The sequence below is a fragment of the Papaver somniferum genome, unplaced genomic scaffold (assembly GCF_003573695.1).
Source record: "Papaver somniferum cultivar HN1 unplaced genomic scaffold, ASM357369v1 unplaced-scaffold_83, whole genome shotgun sequence".
In the NCBI taxonomy this organism is placed as follows: domain Eukaryota; kingdom Viridiplantae; phylum Streptophyta; class Magnoliopsida; order Ranunculales; family Papaveraceae; genus Papaver; species Papaver somniferum.
The window spans coordinates 2,753,734-2,769,093 of NW_020651304.1; the positions used below are offsets into that span (position 1 = coordinate 2,753,734).

Genomic DNA, 15,360 nt, shown 5'->3' on the forward strand with positions numbered 1-15,360 from the left:
ATTTAGTAAACTAAACCTAGACGTAAAATTGAAAATTACGGTTGGAATTCAACTAAACCTAGACGTAAAATTGAAAATTACGGTTGAAATTCAACTAAACCTGGACGTAAAATCACTTCTATGGTTGGAATTAAAAGAAAACTGGACGTAAAGTCGGATTTTACGGTTGGAATTAAAAGAAACCTGGACGTAAAATGAGCTTCTACGGTTAGAAACTAATCCAAACCTGGACGTTAAACTACATGCAAATAAAATTTTACTGTTGAAATTAATCCTAACCTGGACGTAAAATCACTTCTACGGTTTTTAAGTTTTATTTAGTTAAAGGGTAAACTAGACATTTTGTATATGTGTTAGGATAACCCCATAACTACTTTTTGGACATTAAGAATCCAAGTAAAACTCCTCTATTGGATTGTGACGCCCCAATAATAATCTTCTTCTTTTATCCTTGTAAATTTTGCTATCTATTTGGAATAATATATTTTTGACTTATCAGGAAAAAAAACAACCTGTATGGTAGTGTCCCACACTCCCACATCGTCATCAAGACTTTTTCCCACCTCTTTATTAGTATATTTCACATATTTTTCCCTGTCGGAAACTATTAGGGTTATTTTAGTTTTGCTGCTCAGGGCTATCACTATCAATGGCGTCTTTCACACAGACAGACGCCGAAATCCAATTCACTAAACAACCTTATGTAGAAGATGTTGGACCTAGAAAAATGTAAGTAAATTTTCCAAGTCTATAAATCACTAAAATGTTTGATTCAATTGAACATGAAATTAAAATTTCCAATCCTCGAATTTGCAGTAAAAGTATACAGTTTTCGATGATGTCTGGTACTGAAATTATGAAAGCTTCTGAACTTCAAGTGTTCAATAGTGGTTTCTATGATCAAGACAGAAAGCCAAAGAAAAACGCTTTGCTCGATTCTCGTATGGTATGTTTTACTAATCATATTCTAATTTATTGATTTTGAAAACTTTCTATTATGAGTATGTAAATGTAAATGAAATACTTATGGGTTTACAGGGTCCTGCAAACAAGTTCATTACCTGTGCAACATGCCATGGGAGCCTTACAGATTGTCCAGGACATTACGGATACTTTCATCTCATTCTTCCTGTTTTCAATGTTGGATACTTCAACGCTATTCTTAACGTTCTCAAGTGCGTATGTAAGGTAATCAAATTTCCAGTAGTGTGTTCCTAGTTTGTTGTTTGAACCTGTAAGGCGATTTAGTTATCAACGCTATTCTTAATGTTCTCAAGTGCATATGTAAGGTAATCAAATTTCCAGTAGTGTGTTCCTGGTTTGTTTTTGAACCTGTAAGGCGGTTCAGTTATAGTAAATAAGGAGCAATGCTATTTCTTATATATTAGTTACTGATTGGTTCAGTCATGCGTTATCATTATCGGTATTCTTATGAGTGATGTTATTGTAAATTTTTACCAGTCTTGCGCTCGAATACTTCTGTCGGAGAGAGATCGTATAAGTTACTTAAAGAAGATGAGAAATCCCAAATTGGAGGCTCTGCAGAAGACTGGCCTAGCTAAGGCAATACTAAATAAGTGTAAACCTAAAAAATGCAGCCGATGTGGATACATTAATGGTTTGCCGTCTATCTATCTATCATCTATTTATTTCAGAGTTAGACATATTACATACTACTGTTCTTTGGCTGAATTTTTCTGTTAATAACAAAACCGCGAAATTTGTAAAATGTTGTAAACATGTGAACAGTACGTAAAGTTTGACGGTCTGAAACATTATTAAAGTCACACGGAAGTAGCAGCGGTGAGTATTTTGAAGATTTTTCTTGCTTGAAATCTGTACCGCAGGTGTGGTGAAAAAATCAGGAACTGTTATGGGTATTGTTCACGATCGCTCAAAACTTATGGATGGGGTGAAGGAGGAATGCGAGGCAGCAATTTCTAAGGCAAAAGACTCCAGGACATCCTTTACAGTTGTTTATGTTCTCAACCCTGTTAGAGTACTTGATCTGTTTAGAAGAATACTTGATCAGGTATGATCTTCTACTGATGATGGTTTTAGGTACATAATATGGGAGTGAACCCCTTGCAAAATCAAATGCCAATGCAAGAAATGTTACACGATTCATTAGCTCGATTCTCTGTTTCTTGCACCTTTTCTTCTTGTTCATCTCATGTTCTTTGTGCTGCAGGACTGTGACCTGCTATACCTCAGTGATAGACCTGAGAAACTCATTATCACAGACATTTTAGTGCCGCCTATTGCAATCCGCCCTTCTGCTTTTGTTGATGGAGGAAAAAATAGGTTGGGTTTATTTAAGTGGCACATTTTAAGTCTACTGCTGTGTTGTTACTATAATTGGTCTTGATTTTTTCACCTGATTTTTTAAAGTGACTTGTTTATATCTATGTGCTTCTTCTGCAGTAATGAAGATGATATCACTTCCAAACTAAATACAATTATTCAAGCAAATACTTCCCTTCGGCAAGACTTACATTGCACGAGTCCCACATCTAAATGTTTGGTACATTTCAGCGCTCCACATTGTTTGTAGTTTTACTAAATATTTGTGGTATTGGTTTTTATTGACAATACTGCTAATGAATACAATTTGCGTACTTTCCTATTGTAGTTTCTGAGGACTATCTATTATGCGCTAATCTTTATTACCATATACTTGGACTTGTTCAGGCTGCTTGGGAATTACTCCAAGTTGAGGTTGCTCAGTATATCAATAGTGATGTCCGTGGTGTCCCCCTAAGTATGCAGTCCTCAAAACCGTTACGAGGGTTCATCCAGCGTCTCAAAGGGAAACAGGGGCGATTCCGTGGGAACTTATCTGGAAAACGTGTTGAATATACTGCCAGGACTGTCATCTCACCTGATCCAAATCTTAAGATTACTGAGGTTACATGTTTTTAACACTTTGACTTTTTTATGCACTATATTTGTTCGTGCATCTAATCTTATTAGCTAACCCGTCAGTTGAATGGGTTTTTGGTTGTTTCAGGTGGGCATACCTATCTTGATTGCTCAAGTCTTAACATATCCAGAGCTAGTATCACAGTACAACATAGAGAAGCTAAGGAAATGTGTTGCTAATGGTCCTCAAAAATATCCAGGAGCGAACTTTATTAGACTAGCTAGTGGTTCATTGCAGTACGTCCTATCATGCATCTTACCCTAAGGATTGCATGAAAAAACTCTGATCTCTTTATCCTCTTTTTTTTTTTTGTAAAAAATTTATGCAATTCACTTTGAGTCGCCTGATCCTTCTTCAGGAATCTGAGATATGGTAGACGGAAAGGTTACGCCGATGCACTCAAATACGGTGATACTGTAGAAAGACATTTAGAAGACGGGGACGTTGTTTTATTTAATCGTCAGCCTAGCTTGCATCGAATGTCTATCATGTCCCACAGGGTATTTTCTTACCTTCTTGTTCGGGCTGTGTTTAATAATTTTTCCCTTTTTTGCTGTCCTACTGATTTCATCAGGAAAATGCTTGTAGGCAAAAATAATGCCTTGGAGAACATTGAGGTTCAATGAATCTGTTTGTAATCCGTACAATGCTGACTTCGATGGTGATGAGATGAATATGCATGTTCCTCAAACAGAAGAGGCTCGAACAGAGGCTCTCATGCTGATGGGGGTAAATGCTGCAAACTTTGTTCTTTAGTTCTTTTTATGGGTTTCTGTGTTATAAATGTTCTGCGCAGCTCGTTTATTGAGTGTTCTATATGTCTAATGTTTTGCTTGTGATGTGTATTTGCGATGAACTAAACATGATTAAATGTCAAAAAAATTATCTGACTAATGCATTTAAATGTCAATCACCTGCATCCAATTTCAAATAGAGGTTGTTGTGCATGTTTTTACCAAAATCACTTTGTTACCCACTTTATTTTTTTGTTGTTGTGCTTCTTACCCGTGTCTTGTTCTGGGGAAGTCATTTAGTAATCTCTGACTGCATATGGATGACAGTAACACTTGGATCCGGAGATATACCAAATACTGACTTCTTTGATGATGTGTACGTATGATGTTGAGTGTCGACCAATGTAAATTTGGTAAAGATTGTAGACGTATTACAGCAAAGTTTTTCTACATCAGTTCTTGGCTTCTCGCAAGAAGTCCTTGATATCATTTGCACCTTTTGAACATATACAGAGCTGATTGATCTAGCTCGTATAACTTTTCTTCATATAATCCTCGGGTTTGTTAAATCCTTCACACAAACCTTCATTTGCACAGTCCCCAGCATCTCATTTACATTCCTTTAAAGCATGGGAATGATGATGCTTACTGAGATCAGTTTATGCACACAGCTGTTTAGACCTTACCCAGTATCAAGCATGGGAAATTATCTGTTACTTTGTTTTGATGTTTAAATGTTTAATTCACTTCAGTACTGGAATTGTTTTGCCTTTCTGAGATTGCAAGCAAGTTATATCTTGAATCACCAAATCGATTTCACCAATTTTACCAAACGAAGTGTGCTTACAGGGGTTTGCATACTTTTTGAAGTTCTATGATATGAAAAGATTGTAAATACATATCTATATCAAGTTTTTTCAGTTCACATGTTCCTAATTATTTTCGTTTAGTTTCGACAAAGTTTCCCATATAATCATATCGGACATCTCTGTGTTTGGTTGGCACTTGGCAGGTGCAGAATAATTTGTGTACACCAAAAAATGGAGAAATATTGGTCGCATCTACTCAAGATTTTCTGACATCTTCATTTCTCATTACAAGAAGGGATACATTCTATGACCGTGCATCCTTTTCACTTATGTGTTCTTATATGGGTGATGCTATGGATGCTATTGATTTGCCAACACCAGCTTTAATTAAGGTAAACACAGGGCCTGGTAATGCACTGCTATCACAGATATAATAATCAACCTTCATCATTATAAAGAGGATCCATAGTGAGGATCAGGGTTAGCGTTTCTGTCAGAGATCTTCTTTTTGTCACACTGAGTTCTACGTGGTTCCCTTAACCTATTTTCGTTAGGGAATAACTATCTTTCTGCTACAATGCTAATGCTATCAAGTAGAAAACGTGCCAATTTTATTTTTTTTTGACTTTAATATTGTTTTTCAGGGTGAGTATATGCATGTTGCCTTAGCATATCAATTCTATCTACATAGAACTCAATTTTGTCAAATAGAGCACCCCGTAAACATTTAATAGATTGTGTCAGCAGCATGAATTTGCCATTTCATAAATTGTAAGAAGGATTATTTCTATTTTCCACTTCTTAAATCAAGAGATTCACCAACGGGATCATCATCCAAATGGGCGCAGACATCGAACGTGGCTTCCATTATGCAGAATAGTTGGAATATTTTGATTTTTTTCTTTTAATTTTGAAATATGATGTGAATGCCAGCTGTGTTTCTTAATTGTTTCAAATATGTCTATATTTGGCTTGTAATATTATGTTTAGTTAGATGCTGGCTGTCTCTTCAACTGCGGTTTTCTTTATCTTTTCGTTTACTTTTTTCTTACAAATTTGTTAAATCTTGTTTGAATTTCATTGTTTTGTCCTATCCCATTGCTCTTTACATCTATTATTTCAATTTGAACTTATTTATAAGAATTTGGAATTAACAGCCAGTAGAGCTTTGGACTGGAAAACAACTATTCAACGTTCTAATTCGTCCTCATGCTCAGATGAGGGTCTTTGTGAACCTCACGGTTTTTGAAAAATCTTATAATAAGGGCAGAGAAACATTGTGTCCAAACGATGGATTTGTCTATTTTCGGAATAGTGAACTTATATGTGGGCAACTGGGTAAAGCTACTTTAGGTAGGTTCCTTTCTCTCCTCATTTATCTAATCGTTGCTAGATCTGTTTATTTTATTTCGTCATTATCAGTTGAATTGAACTGCTACAACACTTATTTATTTGCATGTGATTTATAACAATTGATATATTTAGTTTGGGAGGGTTTGTTTAGACTAGCTACATTATGAAGCATCTCGGGCATCTACTACTCCCTCCGTCCCACTCCTAAGTGACCTATTTGATTTTAGATTTTGTCCCAATTATAAGTGACCTATATCACTAAACAATGAGATATTCCGGAATTATCCTTTTAGTTAATTATAAATAATATATGAAATATGTATAATTTGATAGGCATGTTTATATTCGTTACGTAGGTGTTTTAAAATGCTTTTCAATTGTATGAAATTTGCGAACATCCGTGGAGTATTTTGAGAGATAAACCATTTTTAAATTTCACTAGTTATTATTCATAAGGGTATAATTGTAAAAAATGATTAAAAATACTATTTTCCTTGCTTGCCTTAAAAATTGTGCAAATTTCAAATAGGTCACTTAGGAGTGGGACGGAGGGAGTATTATTATTCAATCTTGTAAAAAAGTTGTCACTGGCAAGTAAATCGCTACATCCTAGAGTACTCAACCTCTTTTAAATCTTGACACAGAGAGGTATTGAGTTAATTGATGGCCCAGAGAACCTTCACTTTTCAGTTGCGGTTTGGTTTGTGAAAATTTTCCAATTGGCTGTTCACATTTACATGATTCAACTGGTCATTTCTCCCACACGCTCAAGCATTCAATAGAATAGACAAGCAAACGTTTATTGAATGATTCACATTTACATGATTCAACATTATGCTTGTTCTCTGGCACTATTGTTCAACTTTTGTCAGTTATCAGTTTTCAGAGCAAAACTTGATCCACCCTAGTTATAATATCTAGCATCGGTCATTGTGTCTTGTAGTCTGTATATCTATGTTGTCAATTTGTTGTTCGTTAGAGATCTATCTCTCTATTGTGGGATTGCATGTAAAAAGCCTATATTGTGCCACATCATATTTGATCGTTAGTTGACTTTTTCTTTTTCCCCCTTGAATCGACGGCTAGGAAATGGCAATAAAGATGGACTTTTCTCAGTTCTTCTTAGAGATTATGATGCACATGCGGCTGCATCTTGTATGAACCGTCTAGCCAAATTGAGGTAATAACCCTTCACAGGTATTGATGCCCCTGCATCAGATATATAAGCTTATGATCTCTTTGTTTCTCGTATGATTTTCTTTACTTATCTATCACTTCTGATGATTGCTTATTTGACACAATCACTAGGTCATGTATGGTTACCTTTGTTTTATTTGATGTTTTTCTTATCCTGCTTAATGAAATTGCCTAAGCCCCACATTGACATATGCCTTGTATCTCATTTAGTTGATTCTTCCTAAAAACTAAGATCCGTACTTGTACTTACACTCTTAATTATTATTTTTCTTCCTTGAAGTGCCCGTTGGATTGGGAACCATGGGTTCTCGATTGGTATTAGTGATGTCCAACCTGGAAAGTCTCTAAGCGATAAAAAACAAAAAAAAATTGATAAAGGTAAAGAAAAGTGTGATAAATTGATTGAGCATTACAAGACAGGAAAACTTGAACTTCAACCAGGTTGTGATGCCGCTCAAACACTGGAAGCTGAGATAACTGGTATTCTGAATAATATCAGGGAAAAGGCTGCAACAGTAAGTTACAATAATTGGTTGCAATTGCTTAATATTTATATTTAGAAGATATGAATAAATATTGGTGATTAAGTGTTAGTTTATACTTGTGTAATTTCACTGTTATTGTAGTGTGTTTGTTTATTTCTCCTTTTAACTGGTTTCAGGTTTGTATGGAAAACCTACATTGGAGGAATAGCCCTTTGATTATGTCACAATGTGGATCCAAAGGGTCTCCTAGTAATATTACTCAGATGATTGCATGTGTTGGTCAACAATCAGTTGGGGGCCGCCGTGCCATGAACGGCTTTATTGATCGAAGTCTTCCCCACTTCCCTAGGAACTCAGTCACACCTGATGCAAGTTCAATTTCTCTTTTTCACTATTCATATACTATTATCTTTTGTTCTCGTTCAAGTATCCTTTTTATTGCTTTTATTTCTTTATTCAATGCATATCTTTCAGGAATTAGTTTCCTGGTGCATTATTCCTTCAAATAATAATTTTGAAGCATGCAAACATTCAATTTTGTTTGCCACTATAGATTTGTGTAGTTATAAATGGCATGAGCTGGTATCATGTAAAAGTGGCATTCATCTAGCATACATGTTGAGGATGAGATTACTTATAAAACAAACTGACACGCGTAATATCGTTTTCTGTTTATCAAAGCTTATTCCTGCAGTAATTCATCTTCATTGACTGTGTTTGATCTTTGTAACCAGAATGATCCACCAAAATAAACCTTCCCCTCCTCTGTGCTAGGAAGAACAGGAGGATCTGGACGAAACCGGTGAATGGAAAGGGAGAAAGCGAAGGATAAATTCCACTTTCACTTGGATTTCTTCCATTTCATCTATTTTCTATCTATCCTCCTCGGTTTCTTAAAATAGGAAGGGGAAGGGTCGGTCTATCTTTTTCCCTATGATTCTTATCCCAGGATATGTTGTCTCTTTTCCAAGAGATAAGTTTCTTTGTCTTATTCAGTTGGTGAAGCAAACGTCGTAGTTAGATATTGCTGAGATATTTAATATACTTTCAGGCGAAAGGTTTTGTTGAGAACTCATTCTACACTGGCTTGACTGCCACTGAATTTTTCTTCCATACTATGGGAGGGCGTGAAGGTCTTGTGGATACTGCGGTAACTTTCTTCAATCTGGTCAATTTATTTGTATCATATTTTTGAACACCAAAGTTTGCTCGAGATTGTTAGCCTAATTGTACCGTTTCATTGATTTTGTTTGCTTGTTTTGAATATATGTTTTGCGTTTGTTCGATATACACATATATATAAGCCGTCTACAAAATTTCCTAGCTCTCAACTGTCATAACATACCTTATTAATGTAAGTCGCATGCAAGCATGATTAGTTTCTGTTTCTTTTTTTGTATGAATGGTCATTATCTGAACTAAAAGCCACGTACGTTTCTTCTGTTAATGTTAAAAGAATCTCCAAAAATTGTTTCCCAGTGTATCCTTCCAATGGTCTACGTGGACTACGACAATATAAATTAAAAGGTAATTAGCAGCCATAACTGAGGGTGAAAGCGAATCGTGCATCCATTTTCTCAAGGTAGCATAGAAAAAATGCTGAAAGGAGAGCAATACTTCGATACAAAATGTTGTCTTCCGCTTAGGGTTTAATTTCTATTTCCTAATGTAACTTCATTAAGCTGGTGTATTAGACATATTCAAACTGAGGATATTCTTTTATGTGTATCGAGTGTGTTCCCTTTATCATCCATAGTTGCTGATGTTATCAGCAGTGATGAATCAATTTTTATTCTTTTCAGTTGCTAAGTTGCTAAATTTGTTACATGTCATGTTATGCTTTTCTATGCTTTAGAGTAGTGTGTACTCTCATTAGCCATTTGCACCTTTGCGTCTTACAAAATGTTGTCATTTTCTAATGCTTTAGAGTAGTGTGTACTCTCATTAAAAGGTAATTTGCAGCCATAACTTAGGGTGAAAGCAAATCGTGCATCCATTTCTCAAGGTAGCATAGAAAAAAGTGCTGAAAGGAGAACGGTACTTTGATACAAAATGTTGTCTTCCGCTTAGGGATTAATTTCTGTTTCCTAATGTAACTTCATTAAGCTGGTGTATTAGACATATTCAAACTGAGGATATTCTTTTATGTGTATCGAGTGTGTTCCCTTTATCATCCATAGCTGCTGATGTTATCTGCAGTGATGAATCAATTTTTATACTTTTTAGTTGCTCAATTTGTTACATGTCATGTTATGCTTTTCTAATGCTTTAGAGTAGTGTGTACTCTCATTAGCCATTTGCACCTTTGTGTCTTACAGATAGAGCAAATTTGTAACTGTTGCAGGTGAAAACTGCTGACACTGGGTACATGTCTCGTAGATTGATCAAAGCCTTGGAAGATCTTTCGATTCATTATGATAATACAGTTCGCAGTGCTAGTGGTGGTGTTGTCCAATTTCTCTATGGAGATGATGGCATGGATCCCTCTAGAATGGAAGGAAAGGATGGAACTCCCTTAAATTTGGATAGATTATACATGAAAGTGAAGGTTCAGTTTCTTTTAACTAATTTTCACCTTCTTTGTGGTTACCAAATATATACATATATGTACTGAACTCTCAGATCTATACCCCTTGCACAGGCTACCTGCCCTGCCAGAGGTCATTCCAGCTTGTCTCCTACAGAGATCTTCGAACTTGTTGTAGCTAGACTCTCAAAACATGATATGACCCCAGAAGGTGGTTGCTCTGATGCCTTTAAGAAATCTCTGTTGGATGAAGAAGGTTTTATGCAAAATAAAGAAGGTGGTTTTCTTGGTAAATGCATCACTTCACTGAAGAACACAAGAAGGGATTTGCAATTGGATGGAGAGAAAAGGGGCTCTGAGTCTCTAGAAAAGGTCTCTGCAAATATAGCTGGAATTACTTTGCAACAGCTACAGGTAAACCTACAAATACCTGTATATAAGCATAACTACTTATTTTTTCAAGTAACTTTCTCATGATCAACCATATGTTCAACTTGTAATATTCATGCACCGAAATATTTATGGGTTTTTTATGGAACTACCTGCAAATAATGGTTCCAAATTCCTAATTAGTAATTACGATATCATGTAATATGAGCTTGACATTCCTGATGTTTTTAACTGATAGTATAAATATTTTCATATCTCTATTTAAGTCCATAATCAACACTTGAACTGTTGCTAGTTTTGGAATAGAACTCCCAAGAGAGTATGGACAGCAAGCCACTATCTCGATCTTATACAAGCCTTATGATCTTCTAATCTATCAACTCCTTGATGGATTTGTTAAACCCTCATAATTGCTAGGATGTTTGCAAATTGTAGTATAATGCCCATTTACTCAGTGGACCTTTGGGTCAACGGAGCTGTTTGCTTTGTCTTACAACCCAGATAATATAAGGAGTTCAACAAGTCCAATTATTTTGCATCAATATTTCTATTAAGAAGTAACGTCACAGTTATAGACGCTTGATAGTTCATGATAGGATTGCAGTGGCATAAGTAATAACCTGCGTGGCTTAGTCATGCAGTACGATATGTACCCCCTTACGTCTGTGGTTACCACCACGTATTTTGATTCTTCAATTTAAATTGTAGGTTTTTTTAGAAACCTGTATTTCTCGTTACCATTTAAAGAGAATTGAAGCTGGATCTGCAATCGGAGCTATTGGAGCTCAAAGTATCGGAGAACCTGGAACACAGATGACCCTGAAAACTTTCCACTTTGCTGGAGTTGCTAGCATGAGTATCCTCTATATGATGTCAATAATTCTAATATTTTTTTTCCTTTTATGCAACTCTAAGCTAGATTTATTTCCTTGGAGTTTATTTTTAGTTCCATTTCCTGGCAATCTATGGTGCATTTCTCTAGTTCATCACAGTCTTGAGGGGGGGTAGTAATGTGATCCATTAACTCGGGCATCAGATGTTACACTTGGAGTTCCTCGCATCAAGGAAATCATTAACGGCGCTAAAAATATCAGTACACCCATTATTACCGCTACACTTGAATGTAAAAATGATGCTAAATCTGCCCGACTAGTGCAAGGCTGTATTGAGAAAACAGTTTTGGGCGAGGTATGTTTTTCATGAGCATTTTTGTACTATGTCGATCTCAGATTTTATCCCATTGAGATTCCACATTTGCATGCATCCTTTTGTGAAGAAAAATCACACGTCCGTGGGTTACATATGTTGATTGGTTGAGTTTTATCTGAACATTGTTTTCCTACGGGAGTTCAAATGTACATAGATCATGTGAGTCTTGACGTTTGCTCGCAGATTGCAGAAAGCATGAAAATCATTTTCACATCGAGACAAGCATGCATACTTGTTACGTTGGACATAGAATTGATTCAACGTTCACAGTTGAAGATCTCTGCTCACAGTGTACAGCAATCTATTTGGCGCCATCCTAAAGCAAAATTAAAGGCCCAGGTGTGTATTGTACCGCCTTGAATGTTTTTGTCATTCTACATGCCATCACTATAACATTACACTTTATGTTGTCACAGCATGTCGAGGTATTGAATGATAGAAAGCTGAGAATTCATGCTCCTGTGGATGATAGAACTAAGATTCATTTTGAATTGCACTCGCTGAAATCTATGCTTCCCAAGGTCATTGTAATGGTGAGATATGACATGTTGTTCTAAAGAATACATCAATTAATATAGTTGATAATCCACTGGAGCGGCTTAGAGCTAAGGGTTTGCAATTTAAACTTCTTCATTTTTTGTCTTTTTACATGCAGGGCATACCAACAGTTGAACGTGCAATTATAAATAAGCTTAAGGATAAGCGCGGTAAGGAGACGGGCGAGCACAACTTGCTTGTGGAAGGGTTAGTTTTTTTTCATCTCCTATTTTTTGTGGATGATATTGATAAATCATGAAAATCTTGCACTTAACCTCGATATTATTATTCGGATGGCTACAAAATCATGTTTACTAAAGTTGCATGATCTGTTTTTATTATCTGCATGTGAATCTTACGGGGGTAATGTGTGCTCACAGTACTAACCTTCGAGCTGTCATGGGGACTCTTGGAGTTGATGGATGTAACACAACAAGTAACCATATCATAGAAGTCCAAGAAACACTTGGAATCGAGGCTGCGAGAAAATGCATCATTGATGAAATAAATTACACCATGAAAGGGCATGGAATGACCATAGACATTCGCCACATGATGCTTTTAGGGGATTTAATGACATCGAAAGTGAGTTACTTGGTTCCATTTTGTCTATAATTCATGCATTATTATTTCAAAATCTTTAAACTGGACGGCCTTTGAATCCGACATGGCGATATTATTGGTTTTTAGTCTTCAAAAGATGTTATGTAATATCTGATCTGGTTATTGTGGCAACAGGGTGAGGTGTTAGGTATCACAAGATTTGGCATCCAAAAGATGAAAGAAAGTGTGCTTATGTTGGCGTCATTTGAAAAAACGGCGGATCATCTATTTAATGCTTCAGTAAACGGAAGAGATGACAAGATTGAAGGGGTGAGCGAATGCATCATCATGGGTATTCCAATGCAGATAGGCACTGGAATACTTAAAATTAGACAAAGGTAATATACGTATTTATCCATTTCTCATCTTAATATTGCTGCTGAAACATTTCATGTTTATGGTAGTATGATATACAGAGTACTTTTTTGTAAATTACTATATGAACTTTTAGAAGCCTGCGGAAAACCTAAATGTTCTTCATTTTATCAGACTTGAGCATGTCCCGCAACTTGATTACGGGCCTGAATCAATTTTCTCGTGATGATGAAGTGACAAAGATTTCATTTTTCAACATGTTGGAGTCTTTTCATCATCAGGACTTGGTACAACAGTAAGTATGCTTTTTGAATACAATAATAGCTTTATTACCTACTTAAGTCATTATTTGATCTGTTAGTACATGTTAGTGCTTAAACTTGTGCTGATTGTATTTCTCAGGTATATAGGCGATGTTGGCTTAAGTGGAAAAATATGCTGCTAAACACATAACTGGCGTCATTGATAAATGAAAAAGAAAACCTAATGACAATACATGGCAATACTTGGAGTAGTTGGCTGGAGATATGTGATTAGAAGGCAGAAAGTGGACACAAAATTCGTATCAAGGAAACACTTCAGTGGCAGATGGGTCTACTGAAAGAGGTAAGAATGTGATGTGGCGCCATCGTGATGTTACAATATGTTGAATTTGGAATTTATGCGCGAAGTGATTTGGCACTGGTATAATCTGGATCTGAAGTGTTCGTTGCTTACTATCCCAAATGATTCGAAGCTTTGTAAACGATGATATAGTTACTAAAAATCAATTTTGAATCCTGCTTTCCAGTATTGTAACTTGAAGATGATGAAATTTCAGTGCAAGACTAACACCAGCTTAAAGCTTGAGAAAGATAAATAAAATCAGATCACAACATGAGTTTCTGTGTTACTCTCCATCACTAATTGTGTTGCACTAAAATCTAAAACACACTGTTTGAATTTCCTACACAATGTGGGGTTTAGGTGTTGCACATGCATTTTTTAACTCTGCAACTCGTCGGAGTACCATAGTATTCTTTGACAATACGCATGTAGTTGAAAGCTAAATGCTATGAAGGATGCGGCAGTGGTGCTGAATAACTCTAGACTTCAGTTGGCAACTATGTTGAAGCAAAAATCTCGTAATAATTGGCTGGTTCAGGGAGCTAGTAATACTAGTTTCTTTCTTACTAGTATTCGTAGGAGCACTAATATTATTTCTGAATGAAGGCTATTATTGGGGCGTCACACTCCATTAGAAGGGCTTCATTTGGATTTTTAGTGTCCAAAAATGAGGTTATGGGATATCCTAACACAAACAAAATGTCTAGATTACCCTTAAATAAAATAAAAATTTAAAAACCTAATTTTTTCTATTCTAATTCACAAAAAAACTGCTCCTTTTCCTTCTCAGTAATTTCAATTCAATTCAACTTCAATTCACTTCATCGTTGCGATTACGTCTAGGTTCGCCAACCGTAATTTCAGTTTTTGAAGAACTTACGTCCAGGTTTGGATGAATTCAAACCGTAGAATTAGCTTGCATTTGGTTTACGTCCAGGTTTCTCTTCATTCCAACCGTAGAAATTGAAATCACGTCCAGGTTCCTTTTAATTCCAACCGTAGAAAATGAATTTACGTCCAGGTTTATCTTATAGGCTAATTTAGACGTAGTTCTTCCTGGATGTTTTAGAAGAAGCTTCAAATTGGATTACGTCTAGGTTCATGATGTAATTTTTCCAGACGTAATCTTCTACGTCTAGGTTCACGAAGTAAACTTCCCAGACATAATCTTCTACGTCTAGGTTCGTGAATTTTTTTCCAGACGTATTCTCCCACGTCTGGGTTTTTGAAGTGTTTGGCATGACATATTACCAACCGTAATCCAATTTTGTCCTATTGGAAACCAGTTACGGTCTGGAGTTCTTCCAAAACCTAGACGTAAACCTAAATTACGGTTGGCAACGAAGCTAAACCCAACCGTAATTTTCCATAAAAGTCTAAAAATCTCAAACTTTTTGCGTACTTAAGCTAGTTTTGAGCAAAATTGAACCCATGGGAGATAGTTTAGCGGTGTACCTGTTGATTTTCAACCATTGGTTCTTCACTTTGTTGATTTATTTCTTCAATTGGTTGAGATTCATCATCACTTCGTGTTGAACCCTCTCTACCATCTAACAAATCATCCATCTCTTGGTCTCCAACATGAGGAATGTAAAACTTGTTTTCTCTATCATACAAAGATTCACCCACCTCGAATTGATAACTTGTTTCATCCATTTTTGTTGAGTGAATC

At 36.0% G+C, this 15,360-nt stretch overlaps 1 protein-coding gene across 1 annotated transcript; it reads left to right on the forward strand.

The window, feature by feature from the left end:
• Positions 1–601: 601 nt before the first annotated feature.
• LOC113345718 (DNA-directed RNA polymerase III subunit 1-like) lies at positions 602–13,974 on the forward strand. Its single transcript, XM_026589402.1, has 28 exons — positions 602–729; positions 817–946; positions 1,039–1,188; positions 1,462–1,618; positions 1,848–2,032; positions 2,192–2,304; positions 2,425–2,524; positions 2,692–2,907; positions 3,011–3,159; positions 3,282–3,423; positions 3,512–3,652; positions 4,670–4,858; positions 5,624–5,819; positions 6,906–6,999; positions 7,297–7,531; positions 7,678–7,869; positions 8,553–8,651; positions 9,846–10,049; positions 10,143–10,442; positions 11,127–11,274; positions 11,455–11,606; positions 11,811–11,966; positions 12,044–12,160; positions 12,283–12,371; positions 12,545–12,749; positions 12,903–13,105; positions 13,257–13,377; positions 13,485–13,974. Exons 1-27 carry the CDS (start codon positions 650–652, stop codon positions 13,306–13,308), a joined length of 4,194 nt encoding a protein of 1,397 aa, XP_026445187.1. The 5' UTR covers positions 602–649; the 3' UTR covers positions 13,309–13,377; positions 13,485–13,974.
• Positions 13,975–15,360: the final 1,386 nt, after the last annotated feature.

Bases quoted from the DNA above. Each gene is read 5' to 3' on its own strand.
- LOC113345718 (XM_026589402.1), top strand. From the start codon at position 650: ATGGCGTCTTTCACACAGACAGACGCCGAAATCCAATTCACTAAACAA. The intron at 11,275-11,454 runs GTATCCTCTATA...CTCGGGCATCAG, and splicing joins TGCTGGAGTTGCTAGCATGA to ATGTTACACTTGGAGTTCCT. The intron at 12,161-12,282 runs GTGAGATATGAC...TTTTACATGCAG, and splicing joins TTCCCAAGGTCATTGTAATG to GGCATACCAACAGTTGAACG.